The sequence below is a fragment of the Culex pipiens genome, chromosome 3 (genome assembly GCF_016801865.2).
Source record: "Culex pipiens pallens isolate TS chromosome 3, TS_CPP_V2, whole genome shotgun sequence".
Lineage (NCBI taxonomy): Eukaryota > Metazoa > Arthropoda > Insecta > Diptera > Culicidae > Culex > Culex pipiens.
In genome coordinates this window covers 108580283-108601063 of record NC_068939.1, presented here as the reverse complement: position 1 = coordinate 108601063, position 20781 = coordinate 108580283, and the positions used below count along the sequence as shown (strand labels likewise).

Sequence of the window (20781 nt, the reverse complement as noted above, 5' to 3'; positions counted from 1 at the left end):
TTTTTCAATTCTGTATTGTTCACAAACTTCAAACGATGATAACTTCAATTATTCCCGACCAAAGATTTTCGTTCTCCCCGCAAATGAAAGGGGATGTTTCATACTTTCATATGTATAAAATAGTTTTCTTGCTATTTCTCAACAAATACTACCCCCCCCCCCCCCCCTCCCCCCCAAAAAAAAACCCCGTGAGGGTGGTTCGTTACTGTTGCATACAAGCAAAAATTGCTAGCAATATGTGGGAGTAACGAATAGCACTAATTCTCCATACAAATTTTGCAGAAAAACAATTCGGCCGTGTCTAAATATTTTTGAAAAATTCAAAGTTCACGGTGTTTCTAGGTTGTCTGGGACATGACAAAAAATACTGCATACTTACAGTAATAAAAGAAATTTTAGTGAAAAACGCTGCCAAAATTGTCTTAGGAAAATATTTTTTTTAAACGTTGTCAAAATTACAACATCCAAATCAAACTTGCTACCCTAACATTTTTATTAACTTGAAGTGTTCTTCTTTCCTATGTTTTCTAAAGATCAAATTTCGTTTAATTTATTTCATTAATTTAATCAAACATTTCCAAAAAGACAACAAGCCTTAGTAGGACAATAGAAATTAATGAGATACATATTTAATTACACATAAAAATATCATTTATGAAGTAAGAATCTGCTAGCATCTAGTGGTATATATCTCAAATCTCCTCTAACCAGACGACTCAGCCAAAAAAGCTTCAACATACCAATTTTAAGTTTGAAACAACTGCTAAGACACGATATCCGCTTACAACATGTTTGGCACATTGCACACGAACTAAAACAATGCTATAAGCAACAATAAATAATTATAACTAATTTGAAATAAGTATTTCAAAATTTCCCCAAATCGAACCGTATTGCAAGGTACACCTCAATCCACTTTTTGGAAAGCAACCGGTTCGGCACTCGGCCTGGTGGCACTCCCATCCGATTGCATCGAAGTGCATTTTTTCAATAAAAATCTTCACAGCATCCCTCTTCTTCGCGAGCATTGCAGTTTCGGTTTTTGCCTTTCTTTCAAGTTTCGCAACAAAGCCCCCAAAAAAAAGCAGAATGGGTTTCTCGTTCGTACAATTAATATATTCGGCGAAAGAAGAGTTGAAAGAAGTAATCTTGCTGGCTGAGTCGACATTTTGAACGTTTCTTGGAAAGACTGTGTGTAGGTGACTCAGCAGACGATGAAAGTTTGAAAGTTGTGGTTCAACTTTGTTGTGGACAACAGCTGGCCCCCGCGGGGAAATCCCAATTGTGTGTTGTTTTTTTTATGGTTGATAAGTAAATACATTAACTGCCCATTTGCATAATTTATAATTTGTTAGATTGACTGTGGTGGGCTGTGTAACCGCTTTCAACCTTTCTGATTCATTCGTTGTACTCGAAATTTCTACGCAGCAATCTCGGGCTCAGTCAAAACGATTGTCCCAACGGAAGTTAACGAATGGACCTTTGTTCAAGTACACTCGGTCGACATCTTCGAGCTAACCTTGAACCTTCTATTGCGACCCAAGACCTGAACGCTGATCTTGACACAGTCGAAGATTGCACCCTTTGTGTAAGCCCCTCTCGAACGACTTTTTTTTTCTCTAAAGCAGATTCCCACGTCAAGCGATTATAATGGAGTCGGAGTTCGAAACCGCATCGGGTCGGCTCTACTTCACCTACTAACTAACTCACCGGCTGGACTAAACTAATAATGGAGAAGATGATAGTAGTTTGAGAGCGCTAAGCTTATTTAAACGAAGTAGCTATAATGTAACGAGTCGTTTTGTATTCCGGATTTCTTCAACTGTGAACGAGCGACATTGTAAAGGTTAATTGATGCAAATTAGAGCTGAAGAAAAAAAAACAGTTTAATGGAGACTGTTAGCAAAAAGGTGAACAAATCGTTGAGTTTAGAGATATCGTTAAGCATAATGCTCATCTTAAAGTTATACAACGTGATTTTAGAGTTGTGTTACTTCCTAGAATCAACGTGATCAACATTCGAAAAATAGAGGATTTTCTATGAAAACACGTAGTTTTGCGAAGAAAATTTATATTTTTTAATCACAAAATTCTTATTTTTTTATGGCTGTATTCAACAAATTAAAAGACATCCTGAAAAAAGTTTAATGTAGAAAATTTAATATTTTTGAAACCGAAAAAATCTGATTTTTTTTTGCAGATGCTCTCTACAATCAAAACTAAACACTTTGATGCATACAAAAACCATAAATCATCCCATACATTTTCAAGTTTTCAAGTTTTGTAATTTTCAAGTTATGGACAAAATAATGTCTTAAACTCCTTCAAAAAAAATTTGGTTGATTTGTTTTGATCAGAACATAGGGTAAATGTCTCTATTTCTGATAGAAGATCGTCTCAAGGAGCTATTACACTATGGCAAACAAACAAACAAATTCGCACTTTTATACAGTTTGCCAGTATTCCTGCAATGTTTGTTTGCCTGGATTTGTTTGTACAAACGTCAGCCTGCGTGCATTTTGCCTTGTTTGCGAGTTTACCGCAAACAAGTTTGCGAGTTTGGCAAACTGTCAAACACGAAAAATTGCGAGTTTGTTTGTTTGCGGTAGTGTGATGGCTCCTTCAATATCCATAGCTGTCAAAGTTTTGAAGTTTTACACTTTTAGTCAATTTAACTTGTACAAAAAAAAAATCAAATATGTGAGATCCAGCCTCTACAAAGTGTATAAAAAACACTTAAGTGGTTATATAACCTTTGATAAGGTTATCAGATCTTCAACGTTTTGGACGCGCTGGAAAGGTCTTTTGAATCCAGCTTTTTAAGCGAAAATGGCGTTCGCATGGTGAACGCCCGAAATGTCAAAATCACGCAGTGGTACCAACATTACGAAAAAAGTGTGCCATGGCATGACAGCCGCATTTTTTTTCTTATGTTGGTGCTCTTGCGCGATTTTGACATTTCGGACGTTCATCATTTGAACGCCATCTTCGCTTAAAAACCTGGATACCTTTCTAAAAATGGAGCATGACAGGTTTTCTTACAAAAACCACCCATTTTACAATATTCCAAAGTTTAGCTAAAATCGTTTTTTTAGCATAACTTTTGAAGTACTTTTCAAAACTTCATAATATTAACTAGGGTCTTGTGGAAATCCAAGACGGATCGAATGAGACAAAAACTACCCAAATCGGTTCGGTCAGCCGGGAGATAATCGTTTGCATATTTTTCGGTGTAAGAACTCACATCCAGACACACGCACTGACATTTGTTCAGAATTTGATTCTAAGTCGATAGGTATACGTGCAGGTGGGTCAACGAGGTCGAATAAAAAAGTTCATTTTCGAGTGAATTTATAGCCTTTCCTCATAGAGGTGAGGAAGGCAAAACACACATCTAGTGATGAAACATGCGAAAAATTTAAGGTTTGACAAAAACCAAGTACTATGTTTTGTTCAGAAAACCCAGCTGAACTGTTGGACATAGAAAGCTCACGAAAAGGTGCTTTATATAAAAAAAGTAGCATTACTTAAAAAATGCAACAATATTGTCAAAAAAGTTTGTACACCTTTCGAAATATAAACAAAAATAAAGTTATTTGTTGATAAATCACCATCACTCGAGTGTTCCAACCACAAATAGTCATCCTTGACTGTTTAGCAGTGCAATGCAACTTTTCCGAAGACACCAAATCGATCAGAAAATCCCTTCCAAGATACTGGTTTTCCATTTTTCTTCTTAGCGCTTTTTTATGACCCACAAATTTTTATGGAGACTTGTAGGGAAAACCCAATAATTTTTTTTTAAATATGGAATCGATGGATAAAGTTTAAAAAAAATAAACTGCGATGGAAAGTCGATTTACGAAACGAAAGAAAATGTGAAGAATTGCTGAAGTAAAACAATTTGATTGAATTTGGTTGAAAATGTAAATATGAACGTTGAAAATTGATTTTAAGGATAATTAGTTGGGTAATATACAAAACATTGAAAATATATTAAATATAAATATTTTTTTAGTAAAATAGGCCTTTAATTCAACTGTAAGATTGGCATGTCACTCAACAATTTATTCTGCCGAATGCAGTAACTTCGAGGACCAAATTCATCTGGAGCTTTTGCTTAGATCTACATGCAAGACCATCGGTTTTAGAGCTGCGTTATTTGTTTGGGTTTGGTCCAATTTTCGACAAACCACAAGTATTTGGAAAGAGCGATTCTGAAGGTCGAATTGTGCGTCGTGACTCCTCTACAAACTAAGTAGGTATATAACAAAAATAAAAGTAAGCCACCATCGCATCAAGAACGGCAAATTACACCCAATTGCGAGAATGATCCACGTCACCCTCCAAAACGCGCTCGCCGGCACACAATAATATAAACTTGGCGCAAATGGCGACATTTTTTTTCGTTCCGAGCTCCAACGCTATTCTGTTTGCACATTGCACGCTGACCACTATCACGTTTAGCAAATTGAATTGAATGTTGAGTTCGCAGTCTGTCCGTCTTCATCCAGTCTAAATACAAACGATGTGGATGTGGCTGGCAGACCGCGGTTTATGAACTAAATATTTACTGAAAGAACCTCACCGAGAGACACGTTCCGGCCAGCAAAAAGTGGCATATTTGTCAAACATGTGTGCTCTTGTCGCTGTCGCTTATATTCAAATGAAGGAAAGTTTCACTTGCGTTACTTTCCAAAGTCACTTGTTTGGAAAAGCAAAACATTTATAATAGCAACCCTAAAGAGTCAAACGCTTGAGCGTGAACCTGGCAGGTTTTGCAGAGTTACTCTACCAAAACATCAACCACCTCACAACACCTGCTGCCATGTGCTGCTACTTAAGCAAAAGTACCTGCCTTCTTGAGTATAGAGCCGCAACTTACCCTTTCCACCAAGGTCTGTTGGCGTTGACGTCGAAGAAGCCAAAGCCGGGCAAACCGCCACCGCCGAAGAAGCTCGTTTCCGGCCCGTTGAAGAAGTTATTGAAGTGACTCTGGAACAGCGAGCCGGCATCGAGCCCCGGGAACGGACTCTTGTTGGGTCGGATCAATGGCCGCTCGGGATTGCCACTCTGCGATGCACCACCCCCGTACGATTCGCCGGGCAGTGACGCGGAGTCAGACTCTGCAATTGAAAGAGAAATGGATTCGAGTTAGTAATAGAGTTATCTACGTGCGCATGTATTGCGTGTACGTACACGAAAAAAAGTGAGGTTAAATTTTGTACCCGCCAGCAAAACAAATGGGGTGCTAGTGTGCGTGAGCTCGGGCTTAGATAACTCTATTGTGAGCTCATCAACAAGATTGGTGTCGTGAAACTTTGCTGGGTTCATCTTTATTGAATATTTTCAAATAAATATATTGCTGCCAGAAATTAACTATTTTAGCGATTTTAAGCGATTTTACCATCGGATTTTTTGTTGTGTAGGGTGAAAGCCAACTTAAAATATCAATTTTATACGCCATACCAGCGGATACCAGCTTTTTAAGCGAAAATGGCGTTCTAATGGTGAACGCCCGAAATGTCAAAATCACGCAGTGGTACCAACATTACGAAAAAAGTGTGCCATGGCATGACAGCCGCATTTTTTTCTAATGTTGGTGCTCTTGCGCGATTTTGACATTTCGGACGTTCAACATTCGAACGCCATCTTCGCTTAAAAACCTGGATACGTTTTGGCGTGGAACTTTTGTGATGATCTAAGAATATAATAATCAGCAATTCCACGTAACCAGTACGAACCAGATCAAAAGTGCTCAGATTTGGCTGAAATTTGGCATGGGAGTTCCTTGGCCAAAATATTCTGAAGTTTTTTTGTTTGGCGATTAAGTTGGTAACAAATAAGTTTTTAAACGATTTTCGCAAAAAAAAAATTCACTGCACTCAAAAATTTGCTTAAAATTAACGCAAAATTGTGTCATTTAAGAGTAATTGTGTACAGGAAAGTTATCGAAAAAGTAAGCAGTTGTTTAAGATACAAATATTATCCCCTGACACAAAGTATTTTGGAACAGTAAAAAAAATGTGAGCTCAAATTCGTGAAATTTTGCAAACTTTTTAATGCTAGTATGGAGATCACCCTCTCTGGCTTGCTTTCGCTGCCGCTGCTGCCCATTTGAAATTTTTCTTGACCGGTTCCTTCCGATGTGCATACACCGCTTTACAAAAGAAATTTACGATTTATCCCAATCCCAAATTTTCTAAAATATCTTTAAAACCAAGAAAGAGCGATTCTGAAGGTCGAATTTTGCGTCGTGACTCCTCTACAAACTAAGTAGGTATAAATATAACAAAAATAAAAGTAAGCCACCATCGCATCAAGAATGGCAAATTAAAAATAATCACAACTTCTCGATAAATCCACCAAAAGTACAATTAGTAGAATAAGAGATAGTACATTTTGTTTTCAAATGGGTTTCAGGAATAGTGAAATTGGAGTATTTAGCCAAAATTTCATTTGAAAAAGTTTTGTTTACCATTTCGTCGCTTGTGTGTTATATTGTGACGCGTCTGCTGTAAAAAGATAGGACGTGTCACAAGATCGCACACAAGCGACGAGTCCACAAAATTAGAAAGTGTTGCAAAGTGCTTAAAACAATTTCTAAAAACATAAACAACTTTATTTCTCTACAAAATTTCCTTTTTACAGAGATTCCAAAATAAATAGCAAAACTCCTCTGCAGTTTCTTTTTTTGCAGTTTTGAAAATCGTCCGTTCACATTTTTTTGTGAAAGGTAAAAAAACATGCTTTGAACGTCAAATTGTTACAACCAAAGCTTATTTCGCTGGAACTTTTCGTAAAACATTGTAATAAACAATATTTTCGAAAATGAGTTTCAAAATACCTGTTAAAATTCTTGTGGATTGCATGAATAAAAAAAACTCGATGTTCAAATACACTTAGGGACAATTGGTTAATTAGTTAATAAAATTTCGCGGCATTTCACGGTATTTACGAAATTTCACGGTCAAGGGCAAATTTCGATTTTCCCCATACAAACTTCAACAACCAATAGCGACCCTCAAACGCTAACCGATTTGGCTCAAATTTGACATAGTTACTCATTTTTATCTAAAGAATCAAGCCAGGGAGTTTCTCTTAAGATTTTCCAAAATTTTAAATTTTTCTTGTCTCCCTAAGTAAAAATAAAAACTTTGTATGCTGAGTTGAAGGTCTGGGGACAAAAGAAAAGAGCTCACAGCTGAATTTAGTTTTTTTTTTTTCAGGATGTTTTACGTAACATGATCAAAAATGTTGAATATCCAACAGTACCACGCTTCCCCATCGAAATATGTTCCTAGTACATGTTGGTGGAGACGCATGGTGCTTTATGTTCTTTCAATATACATTCGGTTATCATCTCAGAAATCTGTTAATGACAAATTCTCCAGCTACAAAAACTTTTTTGGCTGATAGGTCAAACATTTTTATTATTTATTCGTTGTTTTATTGGTCCAATCATCAATCTCAGTTAGATTAACAATTAGAAATGTTTATAATCACCAAAACATGACTTATTAATTTGTATGAAACCAAAAATGGTCGACATTGCGCTATTTCTCACTTCGTTGCAACGTCACGGAGTAATCGATGTGGCAAAGAAAAGCTCGACTTATAAAATTAGTTTACCATAGTCACTACTTGTAGAAAATTCAATTTCCAATCCGAATCTGTAATAATTTTTAAATTTGGGACTGATTTTGATATCATACGAGACATATTTCGAAAAAAGTGAACAATTTCTTTACGTTGCAACGCCGGAATGTGTCTAATGAAGTTTCACAATTTTTGGATATAGAAACAAATTTTCAACTGTAAGCTCGTCGGTCTAGAGATCAGCAAACACATTTGATCTGTAAGTATATTCAGCTATGTTTTTAAAATGTGCTCGTATCAGTGTTTTTCGGTAGTTAAAAATGTACTACGTATCACAGGTGTGCACAGATTCCCATACAAACTAAAATAAGCTTAAATCAATAGTTTAATCGACCCATACCCCTTTGTATGGGACGTCGTTTGGACCTCACCAATCTGCCTGAAATTTTCAGGGGTTGTTTATACATATAAAACTAGCATCTGACCAAAATATGAGCACTCTAAGTCAACGGGAGAATAGACAAAATTAAATTTAATTTCAGAATTCAAAATGCATCTGAAGGGCTTAAAAATGCAACAAAATGCAGGGAGAAGCATCCAAATTGGTTGAATCTAAAGGGAGTTATTGTTATTTTAGTGAAAAAATAGCATAATTTTCAAACTCCAATAAAAAAGTGTTCCATCCAGATATCAACTCGGTTCGTTCTGCACCTTGTAGGGGGCATCTGGGACTACCACCTGAGACTAAGAACGCTTTGGGTAAGGCAGTTTAACATATTAAATAGACACTTTTACTTTGAGTGATTTTTTTGGCTGTAAATTTTTGCTCGGGGGACCCCTTAGATCAAAATTTCCGATGATAATTTCATCATATTAAAATAAGTATATTACACCACTTCCCATCCTTTGAAGTCTATAAAATTTACTAATTGAAACACCCCGCTTTCCATCCTTTAAAGGTTGTGAAATTTACTAATCAATTGCGAATTCAGGTTTAAGCATCATGTCCGGTTTGCTGAATTGAAGAAAAAATCATCATTATCTCTTTTTCGACCAAAACGATCGTTGTCACAAAATAGCACATGAGCGACGATAAGTAAAGTAAAAATATGTCGATGAAGCAACTTTTAAACACCAGCAGGGAAATAACTCAAATAAGTTCGCTCCAGAGAGCATCTGCATTCATTGCACTAGAAATTTCTGGAAAGCTCCAGTTTAACTGAACGTGAATCATCAGCAACTGAAAGTGCTTTTACTTGCACCATTTACTATCTGGGTGGTCGTAGGACGAACTTGCCGTTGTAAAGACCATGACTCAACTCGAGTTTGTTTGCGAAGAAAGTGGAAGCCATAAACAATGTGCGAGGAAAAAGGTAAAAGCAAAACGAACCAAAACCTTTTTGCTTTTATGTATTTGCGCCGGCGTGTGCATATAATAGCATAATGATGCGTCTAATAGCAAAACGATGAGAGAGCTTTCTGCTGGCGCGACGACGCGGCGAGCTTTGACGATCGTTTGCCAGGCGGTTTGCGTTCACATTGAATGTTGTTTGATGGGGTGTGCAGATAATTGCACTTGCGTTCAAGGTGAGAACAGGTGAATGTTCTTGAATGGTGAGCCGGTAAAAGTAGGAAATACATACTTTGAAGCTGCTGTTTTCTATTCTATGTATGGAAGATATCGTAGGATAAATGATGTTTTATGTACTTTCTTGATTGATTGATGTGTACCATTTTTTTAACAAAGGCCGTTGCAAATATTTTTCAAAGTTCATGTCGCCCCCTTCAAAATTGGTTCGAAAAATCAGGGGGCGAAAAAATATGTTTTCTTAAAACTGGAAAATTTCAATGGAAATATAAGTCTAATCAACTCAAAACAATCTAAACACCCTTCTCTGCATTGATAATCATATTTAGGGAGCGTTCTTTTATTACGTAACGCAAAAAATCGGATTTTAGACCCCCTCCCCCCCCCCCCTTGTAACAAAATTTCCATACAAATTTTAAAAATTTTGTATGGAGCGTAACACGGCCTTCTACCTACAGATCCTAAATAGGGAGACAGGTCGAAGTGAATTTGACGTACCCAAACAGACACGAGTTTGACGTATCCAAACGAGCATTTGCCTTTACGTCCAGCAAAACTTATCAGTGTTGCCAAGCTCAAAACATACGTTGCCAGATCGATTTTGCAAACTTAGACCAGTCTCCCTATTTAGGGTCTTTACTCCTACCCCCCTCTCCCCCAACTGCGTTACGTAACAAAAGAGCGTTCCCTTAGCTTGTTTGGGCTTGTTTAAAAATATTTTGAACTTTTATGAAATTACAATGTTATAAGCACCGCAAAATCTTTTTTCTCACAAAAATAAAATTTTCGTCAATACTTAAATTTTTTTAAACTTATGATTGCAAAACAACTGGACAGGTGTATAATGCATTAAAAAAAACTTTTTTGCAATTCCGTCGTGAAACTACTTACTTTTCCTGTCATTCTTGAACGACGAAATAGCCTACTTTTCTGTACCAAAAATAACAGAATCGAATAGCAACACTTTTCAAAATAAATGCTGAAAAGTTCTACTTTTCAGCACTGAAATGGGTGCTGAAAAGTTGAACTTTTCAGCACTTGTTTCGAAAAGTAACACTTTTCAATATTTTTTTTTATTTAAACGATTTATTGACAAAATACATGAAAATTCATCTTAAAATTTCACTCAATGGTTGTTTTTCGAAATTGCAAAAAATGTTGTATGGAACTCGTTGCAAAACTTGATTTTTTCAGCACTCGTCGTATTTATCCAACTCGGTGAACCTCGTTGGATAAATGTACGACTCGTGCTGAAAAAATCCTCTTTTTGCAACTTGTTGCATAAACTACTATTTTGCAATTCCGTCGTGAAACTACTTACTTTTCCTGTCATTCTTGAACGACGAAATAGCCTACTTTTCTGTACCAAAAATAACAGAATCGAATAGCAACACTTTTTAAAATAAATGCTGAAAAGTTCTACTTTTCAGCACTGAAATGGGTGCTGAAAAGTTGAACTTTTCAGCACTTGTTTTGAAAAGTAACACTTTTCAACATTTTTTTTAATTTAAACGATTTATTGACAAAATACATGAAAATTTGACTTAAAATTTCACTCAATGGGTGTTTTTCGAAATTGCAAAAAATGTTGTATGGAACTCGTTGCAAAACTTAATTTTTTCAGCACTCGGCGTATTTATCCAACTCGGTGAACCTCGTTGGATAAATGTACGACTCGTGCTGAAAAAATCCTCTTTTTGCAACTTGTTGCATAAACTACTATTTCCGTTCAAATGTTGAAACCGTTTTTAACTTTTTTATTTTTTCACGATTTTTTTTTTTCGTCGAAAAAAAAATATTTGCGGCGCTGTACAACGGAATTTCACAAAAATTGAAAATATTCTTAAACAAACTTGAACACGTTAACAATGTTGGTAAACACAAGGGAATGCAATCTAAAATCTAGATTAAACTTTCAAAAGGTCCTATCTGCATAGGAAACCCAATGAAGAAAAATAATTTGTGATTCGCTTATCCGAATTATTCATTATCCGAAGTGAAATTTTGGCAAGCCTTCGAATAATCGAGTCTGGACTGTATTTAAAATCGCAAATTTTAAAATACCTGTTTTGGGAATCAAATAAAAAAAATCGGTGATTCTATTTTCCTGTATACCTATTTTCTGAACAGTCCTAACAATAACCCTACAATTTTGCTTAAGACACCAAATCGATCAGAATTCCATTCTCAAGATATAGAGTTTCGTAAATTGAAATGCCTATTCTGTATGACCAACCTAAGAAATTGTATGGAAAAAATGATAAAAATAGCTTCTTTTGACATAAAGAGATAATTGCAATTCTTAAGAATTACTCAACAACAATTTAAAAAAAAATATGTGTGAATGGCCAATGGCCATGCGCCTCTATTAATAAGTAAAAAGACGAATTATCAGAAACCTTAATTTTCACTAATTATTTTATTTTAAACATCGGATCATCATTCTTTTTTAAATTTTTGTCAATTGTGACTTATTGTAACCATTGTTTAAAATGTTTAAGTATGTCTGTATAAAAATCACAAAAAAAAATTATAGAGGCACAACACAAAACAAGAGAGGGTCCTTAGTTCAAAATTTGCGCAAGGTCTTGTTAACCGTCAAATCGACAAATCTATATTTTAACGTTGTAATGGAGACACTTGAAGGAAGATTTAAAAATACTTGTTTTAACTTTAAACTCACCTAGCGACTCGCGATCCCTGTCCAGGCCGACAACCCTCAGCCCGGGCTGCTCATCCTCGCTGCCGTCCAGGGCTCCGAACGGAAACTCCGCCGGCTGCCTGGAATTCGGTTCATCACGATCGTTACTAAAAGGCCAACTAAAGCCAAAGCTACTACCGCCGACGCCGCCACCGCCGACTTCCAGCAGACCACCAATGTTGTGCGATGATGATGATGATGATTCTTTAAGTTTTTGGAAGTTTTTTCGCCAATTTCCAAAGTCTTCATCGAACTGATGGGTTAGTCTGAGGGCGTCCTCGTCGTCGAACAAGCTGCATTTTTGTTGGTCATCGTAAGCAAGTTTAGGAATGGTTGGTATGATGCCGGGTGAGAGTAGTGTGAGGCATTTGATTTATATTTTAATAACATAATGATGCACGAATCAACGCGACAAGGGCAATTCAAAGATTGGATAATAAACGCAAATACGAGTTACGAGCTCTCCACACAAGTGCCAATTGGCAAAACTTGTGATAACGGTAAGCGTGTCAACTTGGGGTTAGAATAACTTCACATTCTAAGAATTACTCATGCAATATGAAACTATTTCCTAAACAATAACGTTGAAAATGACTAAAATGCGATTTCAATCGAAACCGTTGCTAAATTTAAACTATATTTAAAAGCGACACGTGTTACTTAGCGTTCACATCCTGTACTAAGCTCTTTCAATTAACAGCAGTGTTGTTAGTAATCGTCTAGCCCAAAGCACTCTACACTATTGTCTGTTGCCCGTGAGCTCGGGATATATACAAATTAGCGCCATCGTTGCGAGTCGCAATTATTTATTATCCAATCCAATTGCCGTCTACTGCAGGCGATTAAGATGATCGAGATGGAGATTAGTAAGTCAGGTGCACTGCGTGTAATAAAACCGAAACTAGCGAATTAATTACTCGAAACATCTCGCTGAGCCGAGGATCGTCACTAAAAGCACTAGCGAAATCGGACGAAAGCTTTTCATCCTCGCTCTCCCAAGTGGTTTTGTGGGTGGTGGAATTTCACTTCTTGGAAATATCACACTCCTCCTTCTTCTTCACTTTCCACCACTAATCACACTGTAGGGCACAACACACTATTCAAACGTCCGAAACTATGCTACGCTGCCCACGATCGATCTTGATCCGCCGAGACTTGAACTGCAACTGATGAGCAGCTCCGGTTCGGCGGATGTATTTATAACATTTGGCTCGTCTGCACAGGGTTTGTATCGAGAAATTAAAAGTGAGAGTGTATGCAACATGGAGTTAAACTTTCTGTGAAGTTACTGTGAAGGTTACCATGGCACTTTGAAAAGTTTAACTCCATGTTGCACGCACACACTCTCACTTTTAATTTCTCGATAGCTGTATTTTTGTCCGGGCATATACAATAAAGAAGAAAAAATAACAATAATAACACACATTTTCATAAAAAAGGCACAACAACAACAAACGTGTGGTGAATGTTTCTAGAAGATCACCAACACTCGCAGTCGCAGCCACACCAACTTCGTCATATGGTTTTGAGGCAGGCAGGCAGGCCGGTTTGTTTGAGCTTTTTCCTTTCGCTGATCTTCACGCTTGGACTGGAGTTGATATTCTTGGGCGGGTGCGCTGATCGCCCGCTCGGTCATCATTTAGGTTCCGAAGAAAGTACAGTCAAGCCGGGCTAACTCGGTATTATTCGATAAAAAAATAGCTGTTGATTAAAATCATGTCTCTGAGACCAAAGTATGTAAGATTGTCTCTAAATAGTCACAACTTCCAGAATTTTGCTACTTCGAATGTCCGCTAATTCGAATGCTAGCTAGTTCGAACGTACTCTAATTAAAAAGCACTCAACCATCAAAACCAGTTGTCAAACTCATGTTGAAGTTTCAACATCATTGTTCGACAATTTCCAAACACTTGGTTCATGCTTTTGACAGCTGTCAGTCGTTCCAATTACCGAATTTGGATTCAGTCATTCGAATGCAGTTCCATTCGAATTAGCGAATCCGCTCTGCAATTTTTAGTTATATTTAAGAGACTGAAGTAAAAAACATTCCATCAAATCAAATGATGCGCTTTTATAATGAAAATTCACAGTACATAAATGTTGGCATGTCGAAATTAGAAAAAAAAAAAAACTTAGAAAAAATCTGTTCAATAGAAATAAAATCTAACATTTAAAAAGTATTTCAAAAAGACTACATAAGTTTGACAAAAAAAAAAAACATTAAACGAGTAGTACCAGCAAATAATTTGAACTATATGAATATATCATACTATTGTAGGAATTTTCTCCTAGATACCCAAATTTTCATTTTGTTGAGTTCTAAATAAAAAAAATCCCCACACAAAACTTGCCATTTTTTAACCAACCTGAAAAAATTGAGAAAATTTCATACACACAGAAAAATGTTTTGTAGAATCAGCCTGTACGAGGTTTGAATCAACAAATTTTTTGTTGAATATAATCAACGCCGATTTTGCGTTGAAACAAACCTTGATTTTTTCAATTCCACAAAAGTCTTTTGTTGTTTAGAAAAAGCTGCTTTGACGTTTAGCGTTGATTCAACAAAAATAATGATTTTCAAATCAACAAAACGTTTTGTTGATTCAAATATGCCTTCTTTTCTGCGTGTAAAAGAATATGATATTTTTGGACTCTTTAGAAAAATAGATAGAAAAGGAGGAAAACTTTAACATTATAAGTTTTAGAAGAAAAAAACTAAAAAATATGCAGCAATTCCCTACGAAAACAGCATGGAAAAAACAAGTGCTCGGATCAGACTGAATTTTTTTCTGAGGGTTCCCTGGCCGAAATAATTAGACCCGTTTTTTTTTTTTTTTTCATCCGATTTCAATTATCTTATACGCAAATGAAAGGTGATAAGTTTGGCCTTTTAAAGAAAAATAGTGAGAAGTTTCAAAAACATAGCCTAACATATGAAAAGGGCGTATGAAACTTTAAAATGCCGTTTTGACGGTGTCTGGACCAAAGAGCCTATGTCTGGAAATACTTTTATCAGATTCCCCGGACATTTTTACGTAACATACAAAAAAATGGGAGGAGTTCATTAATGGGTTACATACATGTAGAAAATCTCAATATTTCATAATTCCGAATATTTGGTAAATCCTTTACAAAGATGAATTCCAATCACTCCTGAAAATTTCATTGAGATATGTCGTAATTTAAGTGAGTAGAAGACAATTTAAGCACGGATTTAAGTTTAAACTTTTGCCATGTGCAAAGCGGACTGTCAAACTGTCAAATTTTTTAGTAATGTTACGTAAAAATGTCCGGGGAATCCGATAAAAATATTTTCAGGCATAGGCTCGTTGGTCCATACACCTTCAAAACGGCATTTTTCATATGTTAGGCTAGATTTTTGAAACTTCTTATTATTTTTATTTGAAAAGCACACTTATCACCTTTCATTTGCGTATAAGATAATTGAAATCGGTTGAAATGGCGAGGAGTTGTGATTTTTCGAAAAAAGTGATTTTTGCGAAAATCGACGAAAATGGCAATTTTTCAGACCACCCTAACACGGCGTAGGTCACCCTAATGGCCAAACAAAAAAATATGGGTCTAATTAATTCGGCTAGGGAACCCCCAGAAAAAAAGTGAGCCAATAAAATTCATCTCAAATCATCAAATCTGTGCTGAATATGAGCTTCAAATGTCAAGAAAAAGTGTGACAAAACTTGCCCAAAGTTAAAAGCATTGAAAATGGACTAATTATTGAAACGTAGGAACATGCTTCAATTTTTAAGAAAAAAAAAGTAGCTGAAGAAGAGTTAGGAATAACATCAAATTAAAAATAAAATCTGACGAATTGAATCTTTATTTTGAGATAAACCACTCAACCAATAGGTAATCTAAACTAGAATTTTTGCGTATTTATTTGAACCGTTTGTCTGTGGCTTACCGTAATCCGTTATCACTCAGAGGTGAAATAGTGTAATTTATAATTTTTCGAATACAAATCGGAAGTCTTTTTGAAAGGGTCCATGTTTTTTTGTATTTTTTTGTACATTAAAAGATACATTTTTGATACAAAAAAAAAATCGAACTAGAATTAATTTATTGCGTGTGGCGTCATCCATAAAGTATGACACGCTAAAATCGACCAATGCTAAACCCCCCTCCCTCCTATGTCACACTTCGTCACGCTGGCTCTGACCCCCCTCGAAAGGTACGTCACGTTTAGCTGGACCCCCCTCCCCACCATCTTGGTTTTTGTGCAGTTTTAGCATGATTTATAAAAATTATTATTTTAAAACTCGGAGTTTTATCTGGAAAAGTTTTTAATGTTGTAGTGACAGAAATCTCCATATTTTTTAGAAAATCTGATGATTTAGGCATATTAAATCTATTATCAAAAACTCTGTTTCTTCACGGAGAAAAAAGAGTCCCCAAAATCGTAAACAAGCGTTCATGAAAATGGGAACCACGAACAAAGTGTTCAAATGCCATGGTACGTTTTTCAAAATCGTACCATGAGATTTGAACACTTTGTTCGTGGTTCCCATTTTCATGAACGCTTGTTCGCGATTTTGGGAACTCTTTTTTCTCCGTGTTAATAACCTTGAATCGTGTTTGATTTATGAGTAAAGTTTATCAAATATTAAACTTTTTTTAGCTATATTTTAAGACTGAATTTTCAGTATTCAAGAAATAGTAACCCCCCCCCCCTCTCCTCCTTGTCACACATGCGACAACACCCCCCCCCCCTCCCCCGTAGAGCGTGACGTACTTTGTGGATGACGCCATTAACTGTCAATTAAACGTCAGCAAAAATAATTTATTATTAAATTATTTCCCTTTTCTTTGGTAAAATATTTAACACAGAAAGAACATTTCTAGAGTTTATTAACCTGTTGACTAGCTTATAGAACCTTTTTTTTGTCCACGAGGGGGAAAGGGGAGGGCCACGGCGTGGCTGGAGCAAAATATAACAAACGGAGATACCCCATCGGAGATTTATATGTAGAAAGTTGTTTTTCCAAGGCCTGAATCAGGATTCATATAAATCAAAATGTTATATCGGGAAAAAATCCGTTTTTTTTATATTTTAGCTTTTTGATTTTTTGTACGGATTTTTAATTGAGCTGGCCTTATAGATTGATCGATCTTTAAAAAAATATCATAATTTGTAGAAAAAAAAATCTTGCCTTTAAAACCCCTTTTGATCTTTGTAAATCCGGTTGGATTGTCAAAAGATATTCTAATTATTTTAACACAACCATATCAGAGAGAAGCGACTAAGACCATATTTAGGCTGATTTTTGAGTGACATGCATGGTCCCAGAGGATCAAGGTCAACCGAAATTTGCATAAAAATGATTTCCAGATTAAATTTTCAAAATTACCTATGAGACAAAGGTTTCCTGTGCAGATAGGACCTTTTTTTAAATTGAATCGAGAATTCTTTGAAATTAAATATTTTTCTCACAATCAAAATGGGTTTACAAAGTTCAAAAAGTGTTTTCAATGTAAGAATTTTCTCTACAAATCTTTTGTTAGAAATATTGTTTTTAAAGATCGATCCATCTAAATCTAAAATCCTAAAATAAAAAAACTCAGGTTTTACCCGAGGTTTCACTAACATTCCAACGCCCAAGGCTCTAAAAAAGTTGGAACGGTAATTTTAACTCGCTGGTTCTCGGGCATAACTCAACCAATCAAGATGATTCTTATTTCCAGCGATTTGTTAGAATGTCTAGATGATCCTAGAACTTTGCAGAACTTAATTTGATCAAATCTGTAATTTTTGCGACCAAAAACATCGTTCCAACTTTTTTTTCGCTTGTAAAAAAAATCTCCAAAAATTCCGTGGAGGCAGTCGTTTTGAAAAAAGGTGGAACGATGTTTTCGGTCGCAAAAATTACAGATTTGATCAAATTAATTTTTGCAAAGTTTTAGAATCATCTAGACATTCTTACAAATCACTGGAAACAAGAATCGTCCCGATTGGTTGAGTAATGCCCGAGAACCAGCGAGTTGAAGTTACCGTTCCACCTTTTTTGGGAGGCTTGGGCGTCCGTGTAAGTTGGACATGCGTTGGGCGTTCCAGTGCTAATAGAATATTTTGATTTATACAGATTCTGATTCAGGCAAAACACAACTTTCTACGTTTAAATCTCAGATGGGGTATCTCGATTTTGGGCTCGTGCAAAAACCACGTGGCCTTTTCATTTGAAATTTGTCGGCAAAGTGGTCCCATGACATTTTTTGACGATTTTGATTTTTTATTATAGCCGATTCAGAGAAAATTGTCCGCAATCTGCTAAGAAATCAAGGGTTGGCTTGAGACAGTTTTCTTTGTTATGGCAATATCATTTTTAAGTTTAGTTCGCCTGATCCAGAACCAAAGATGATTTTCTCAAGCAGGGCGACCGAATACTAAAGCATGATGTAATTTTAAATAGTTCAAGTAATTTTGCATAGTTCCACCCAAAGTTGTTCTAAGATAGAAGAAGTCTTTCCAAGCTAAGAAGGAAAACAACACACTGGCAAGCTCAGCAACAACTAGTCTCAGGAGTGACCTTCTAAAAATTAATTGGGAAATTCGGAACCGAAAAGAAAACATACATGGGTTATTTCCAAATTTTCTATTGTTCTATGCTATTTATCCGAGTCAAATCTGGTTTATGGTTGTCAAAATTCCACTGTACACAAACACCGAAAGTAAAAATGCACATGACACTATTTTATACATACAGCTCACAGGATCAATCTACTCGTACCAATGGAATTTTCAATGTGCCCTAAGTCTAGTTACTGGCGATATCGACCTACACGTCACGTCACAGTTGCCGCCCGCCCAGCTATCAGTTGCTGCTGGAGAGAAACTTGTACTTGTAGTTCAGAATCCACGCTATGCTGGAGAACAGAATCGCAGCCGTCGCGAATATGACGCCCCGGATCTTCCAGTGCTGGTTGCTGTCCTGCAGCACGCCGAGAATCTTCAGCGTTTGCTCCTCCGTGTCCTGGAGGGTACCTGAATTTTCAATCACAAAGTGAGACTGGCCACATTTCTGCTCCAGCGGCATTTGCAGCTTGATGCGCTTCTTGGCGTCGGCTTCCGACAAATGGTTCCGATCCATCAGTCGGGTGAGCTGAATGTCTTCTTCGCTGTTGGAGGGGAGATCGTGTAAACGTTCGAATTTGAGAAGTTTAATAATGCTTACCATGTAACCGTAATGATTTTGTGAATATAGCTAAGCATGATGCCAGTCTCGAACAGCAGTGGAAGATCGAGCACAACAAAGTTATGGCCCAGGAAGAAGCACTTGATGACCTCCTTGTAGACGACACGATGGATCTCCGGGTGGGTAATTTCGTTGAGAATGGTACGCTTCTCCAGGCTGTCGAAGATTAGCTTGCCCAGTGCCTCTCGGTTCAGCTCGCCGCTGTCGGCGTGAAATACACCATCGCCAAAGGCGGCCTTAATTTTATGCCATGCTGGTTTGCCCGGTTCCACGACTGGAAGAGAATCGAATCAAACATTATCATCTCTTGTTTAGTTAAACACTTGAAAAGTGTTATGCAATGATGCGTTGAGTTAGTACGAGTTCATTCATTTTGTTACTGTGACGGCATATTTAAACGTCTCAAATTCAACAGTTATATCACTGGCTTGGATTGATTAGCAAAAATGATTTAGTTTTCACACCTCTAATCAATGCGTGAGCTGAATGAGTGACAAGAAGAAGCTTCTTTTATCGTCATACGTGCCCGCGACAAAGCTGCTAATCTCACTAACTAAGTATGCAAGTTTTTGTTACTTACCAAGCCTAGCAATTGCATCGGTGTCGATAACAGGGATTCCATTCTGTTTGAACACTTTTGAGACGGTACTCTTGCCCGTGGCAATGCCTCCGGTTAATCCGACAAGAAACATGCTAAAAATCCTTGAATTGAATTACTTTTGATTAAATGATATTACAATGTGGGCGGCGGTTCTACAATGAATTTATTTATGATCCACGTGAAATCACTACAGGCAAAATTCAACCCACTTTCACACTACACACAAAACTGATATCTTCCAACTAAAGTAACTGCACTGTAATCAATCAACGTTAAAAATCCAATCTAAACGCGATCAAATTAACACACAAATCAAAGGACTCGATTTTTTCCTCCTTCACCTAATCGAAATATCGCATGTAATGCCTGTAGACGAGCTAGCATAAAAATATTTTCCTTCTGCAGCTGTCGTCTGTGTGACAGCCAACAGCAGTGTAGCGGTTTGACAGCTGATTTTTAAAGAGACGGGGCGTGTTCGTATTCTCAGCTGAAATTTGTTGGTACATTAAATTATTTTGTTTTAGACCGTCGCACATATTTTTCAGAGTACATACCTGGAGTTTTTTTTAAAGGTTCAATAAACCAAATTTCCAGTTTTTGCTTTTTGGGTGTTCTTGAAACCGGCAAAAATCAAAAACAGAAAATTTGTTTTATTAGACCTTAAAAAAAACTCCAGTTATGTTTATAGGACCTATTCAAAAAAAACTCTAGATTTTATTGTTAACTGTTTCAGCTACTGAAACGAAGTTGACTTTTTATAGCTGTCGGCCACCATTGCTAGTACCAACCACTAGTGTCTTCCTTTTTATCTACAAGGACTTCGCCGCCCTGGGCTCTTAAGTGTATGAAAGTATGGCACGGAGCGACGGCGCCGAATACCCATATTTACACATAGAATTTTAGAGCGCCCGCCGCGGGATTCGAACCGGCGACCTCTGGATTGTGAGTCCAGTGCGCGGTCCGATTGATCCACACGGGCAGGTTTCAGCTACTGCCATCATGTTCATCTTTACGCACATTTTGCATAGTTTTTATTACAGCAATAGTAAATATTGTAATTTGAATTTTAATATTTTAATTAACT

At 36.7% G+C, this 20781-nt stretch overlaps 2 protein-coding genes across 3 annotated transcripts in view; both read right to left on the bottom strand.

Moving 5' to 3' along the window:
* Positions 1-13069, bottom strand: part of LOC120421484 (transforming growth factor-beta-induced protein ig-h3) — a 28783-nt gene extending 15714 nt beyond the window's left edge. The window contains exons 1-3 of the mRNA XM_039584703.1: positions 12806-13069; positions 11871-11968; positions 4886-5126 (exon numbers count right to left, since the gene is read on the bottom strand). Of these exons, the coding sequence (XP_039440637.1) occupies positions 4886-5126; positions 11871-11968; positions 12806-12873 (407 nt within the window). The 5' untranslated portion in view covers positions 12874-13069. The remainder of the gene's footprint in view (positions 1-4885; positions 5127-11870; positions 11969-12805) is intronic.
* Positions 13070-18456: 5387 nt separating this feature from the next.
* LOC120421516 (dephospho-CoA kinase domain-containing protein) lies at positions 18457-20099 on the bottom strand. 2 transcript variants are annotated; one of them, XM_039584734.2, is made up of 4 exons: positions 19907-20099; positions 19677-19798; positions 19076-19370; positions 18457-19019 (listed from the first exon to the last, which is right to left on the bottom strand). In XM_039584734.2, the coding sequence occupies exons 2-4, from the start codon at positions 19786-19788 to the stop codon at positions 18716-18718; spliced, it is 711 nt and encodes a 236-aa protein (XP_039440668.1). In that variant the 5' UTR covers positions 19789-19798; positions 19907-20099; the 3' UTR covers positions 18457-18715. The 2 variants fall into 2 exon arrangements, with proteins under 2 accessions (XP_039440668.1, XP_052565720.1); XM_052709760.1 differs by having other exon boundaries at positions 19677-19849; positions 19907-20098.
* Between the last annotated feature and the right edge of the window lie 682 nt (positions 20100-20781).

What these genes read in the sequence shown, in the direction of transcription:
- LOC120421516 (XM_039584734.2), bottom strand. Translation starts at nt 19,788, where the DNA reads ATGTTTCTTGTCGGATTAACCGGAGGCATTGCCACGGGCAAGAGTACC. An exon ending in CGATGCAATTGCTAGGCTTG is followed by an intron (nt 19,371 to 19,676) that starts GTAAGTAACAAA and finishes ATTCTCTTCCAG; the next exon opens with TCGTGGAACCGGGCAAACCA. An exon ending in AAAATCATTACGGTTACATG is followed by an intron (nt 19,020 to 19,075) that starts GTAAGCATTATT and finishes CCCCTCCAACAG; the next exon opens with CGAAGAAGACATTCAGCTCA.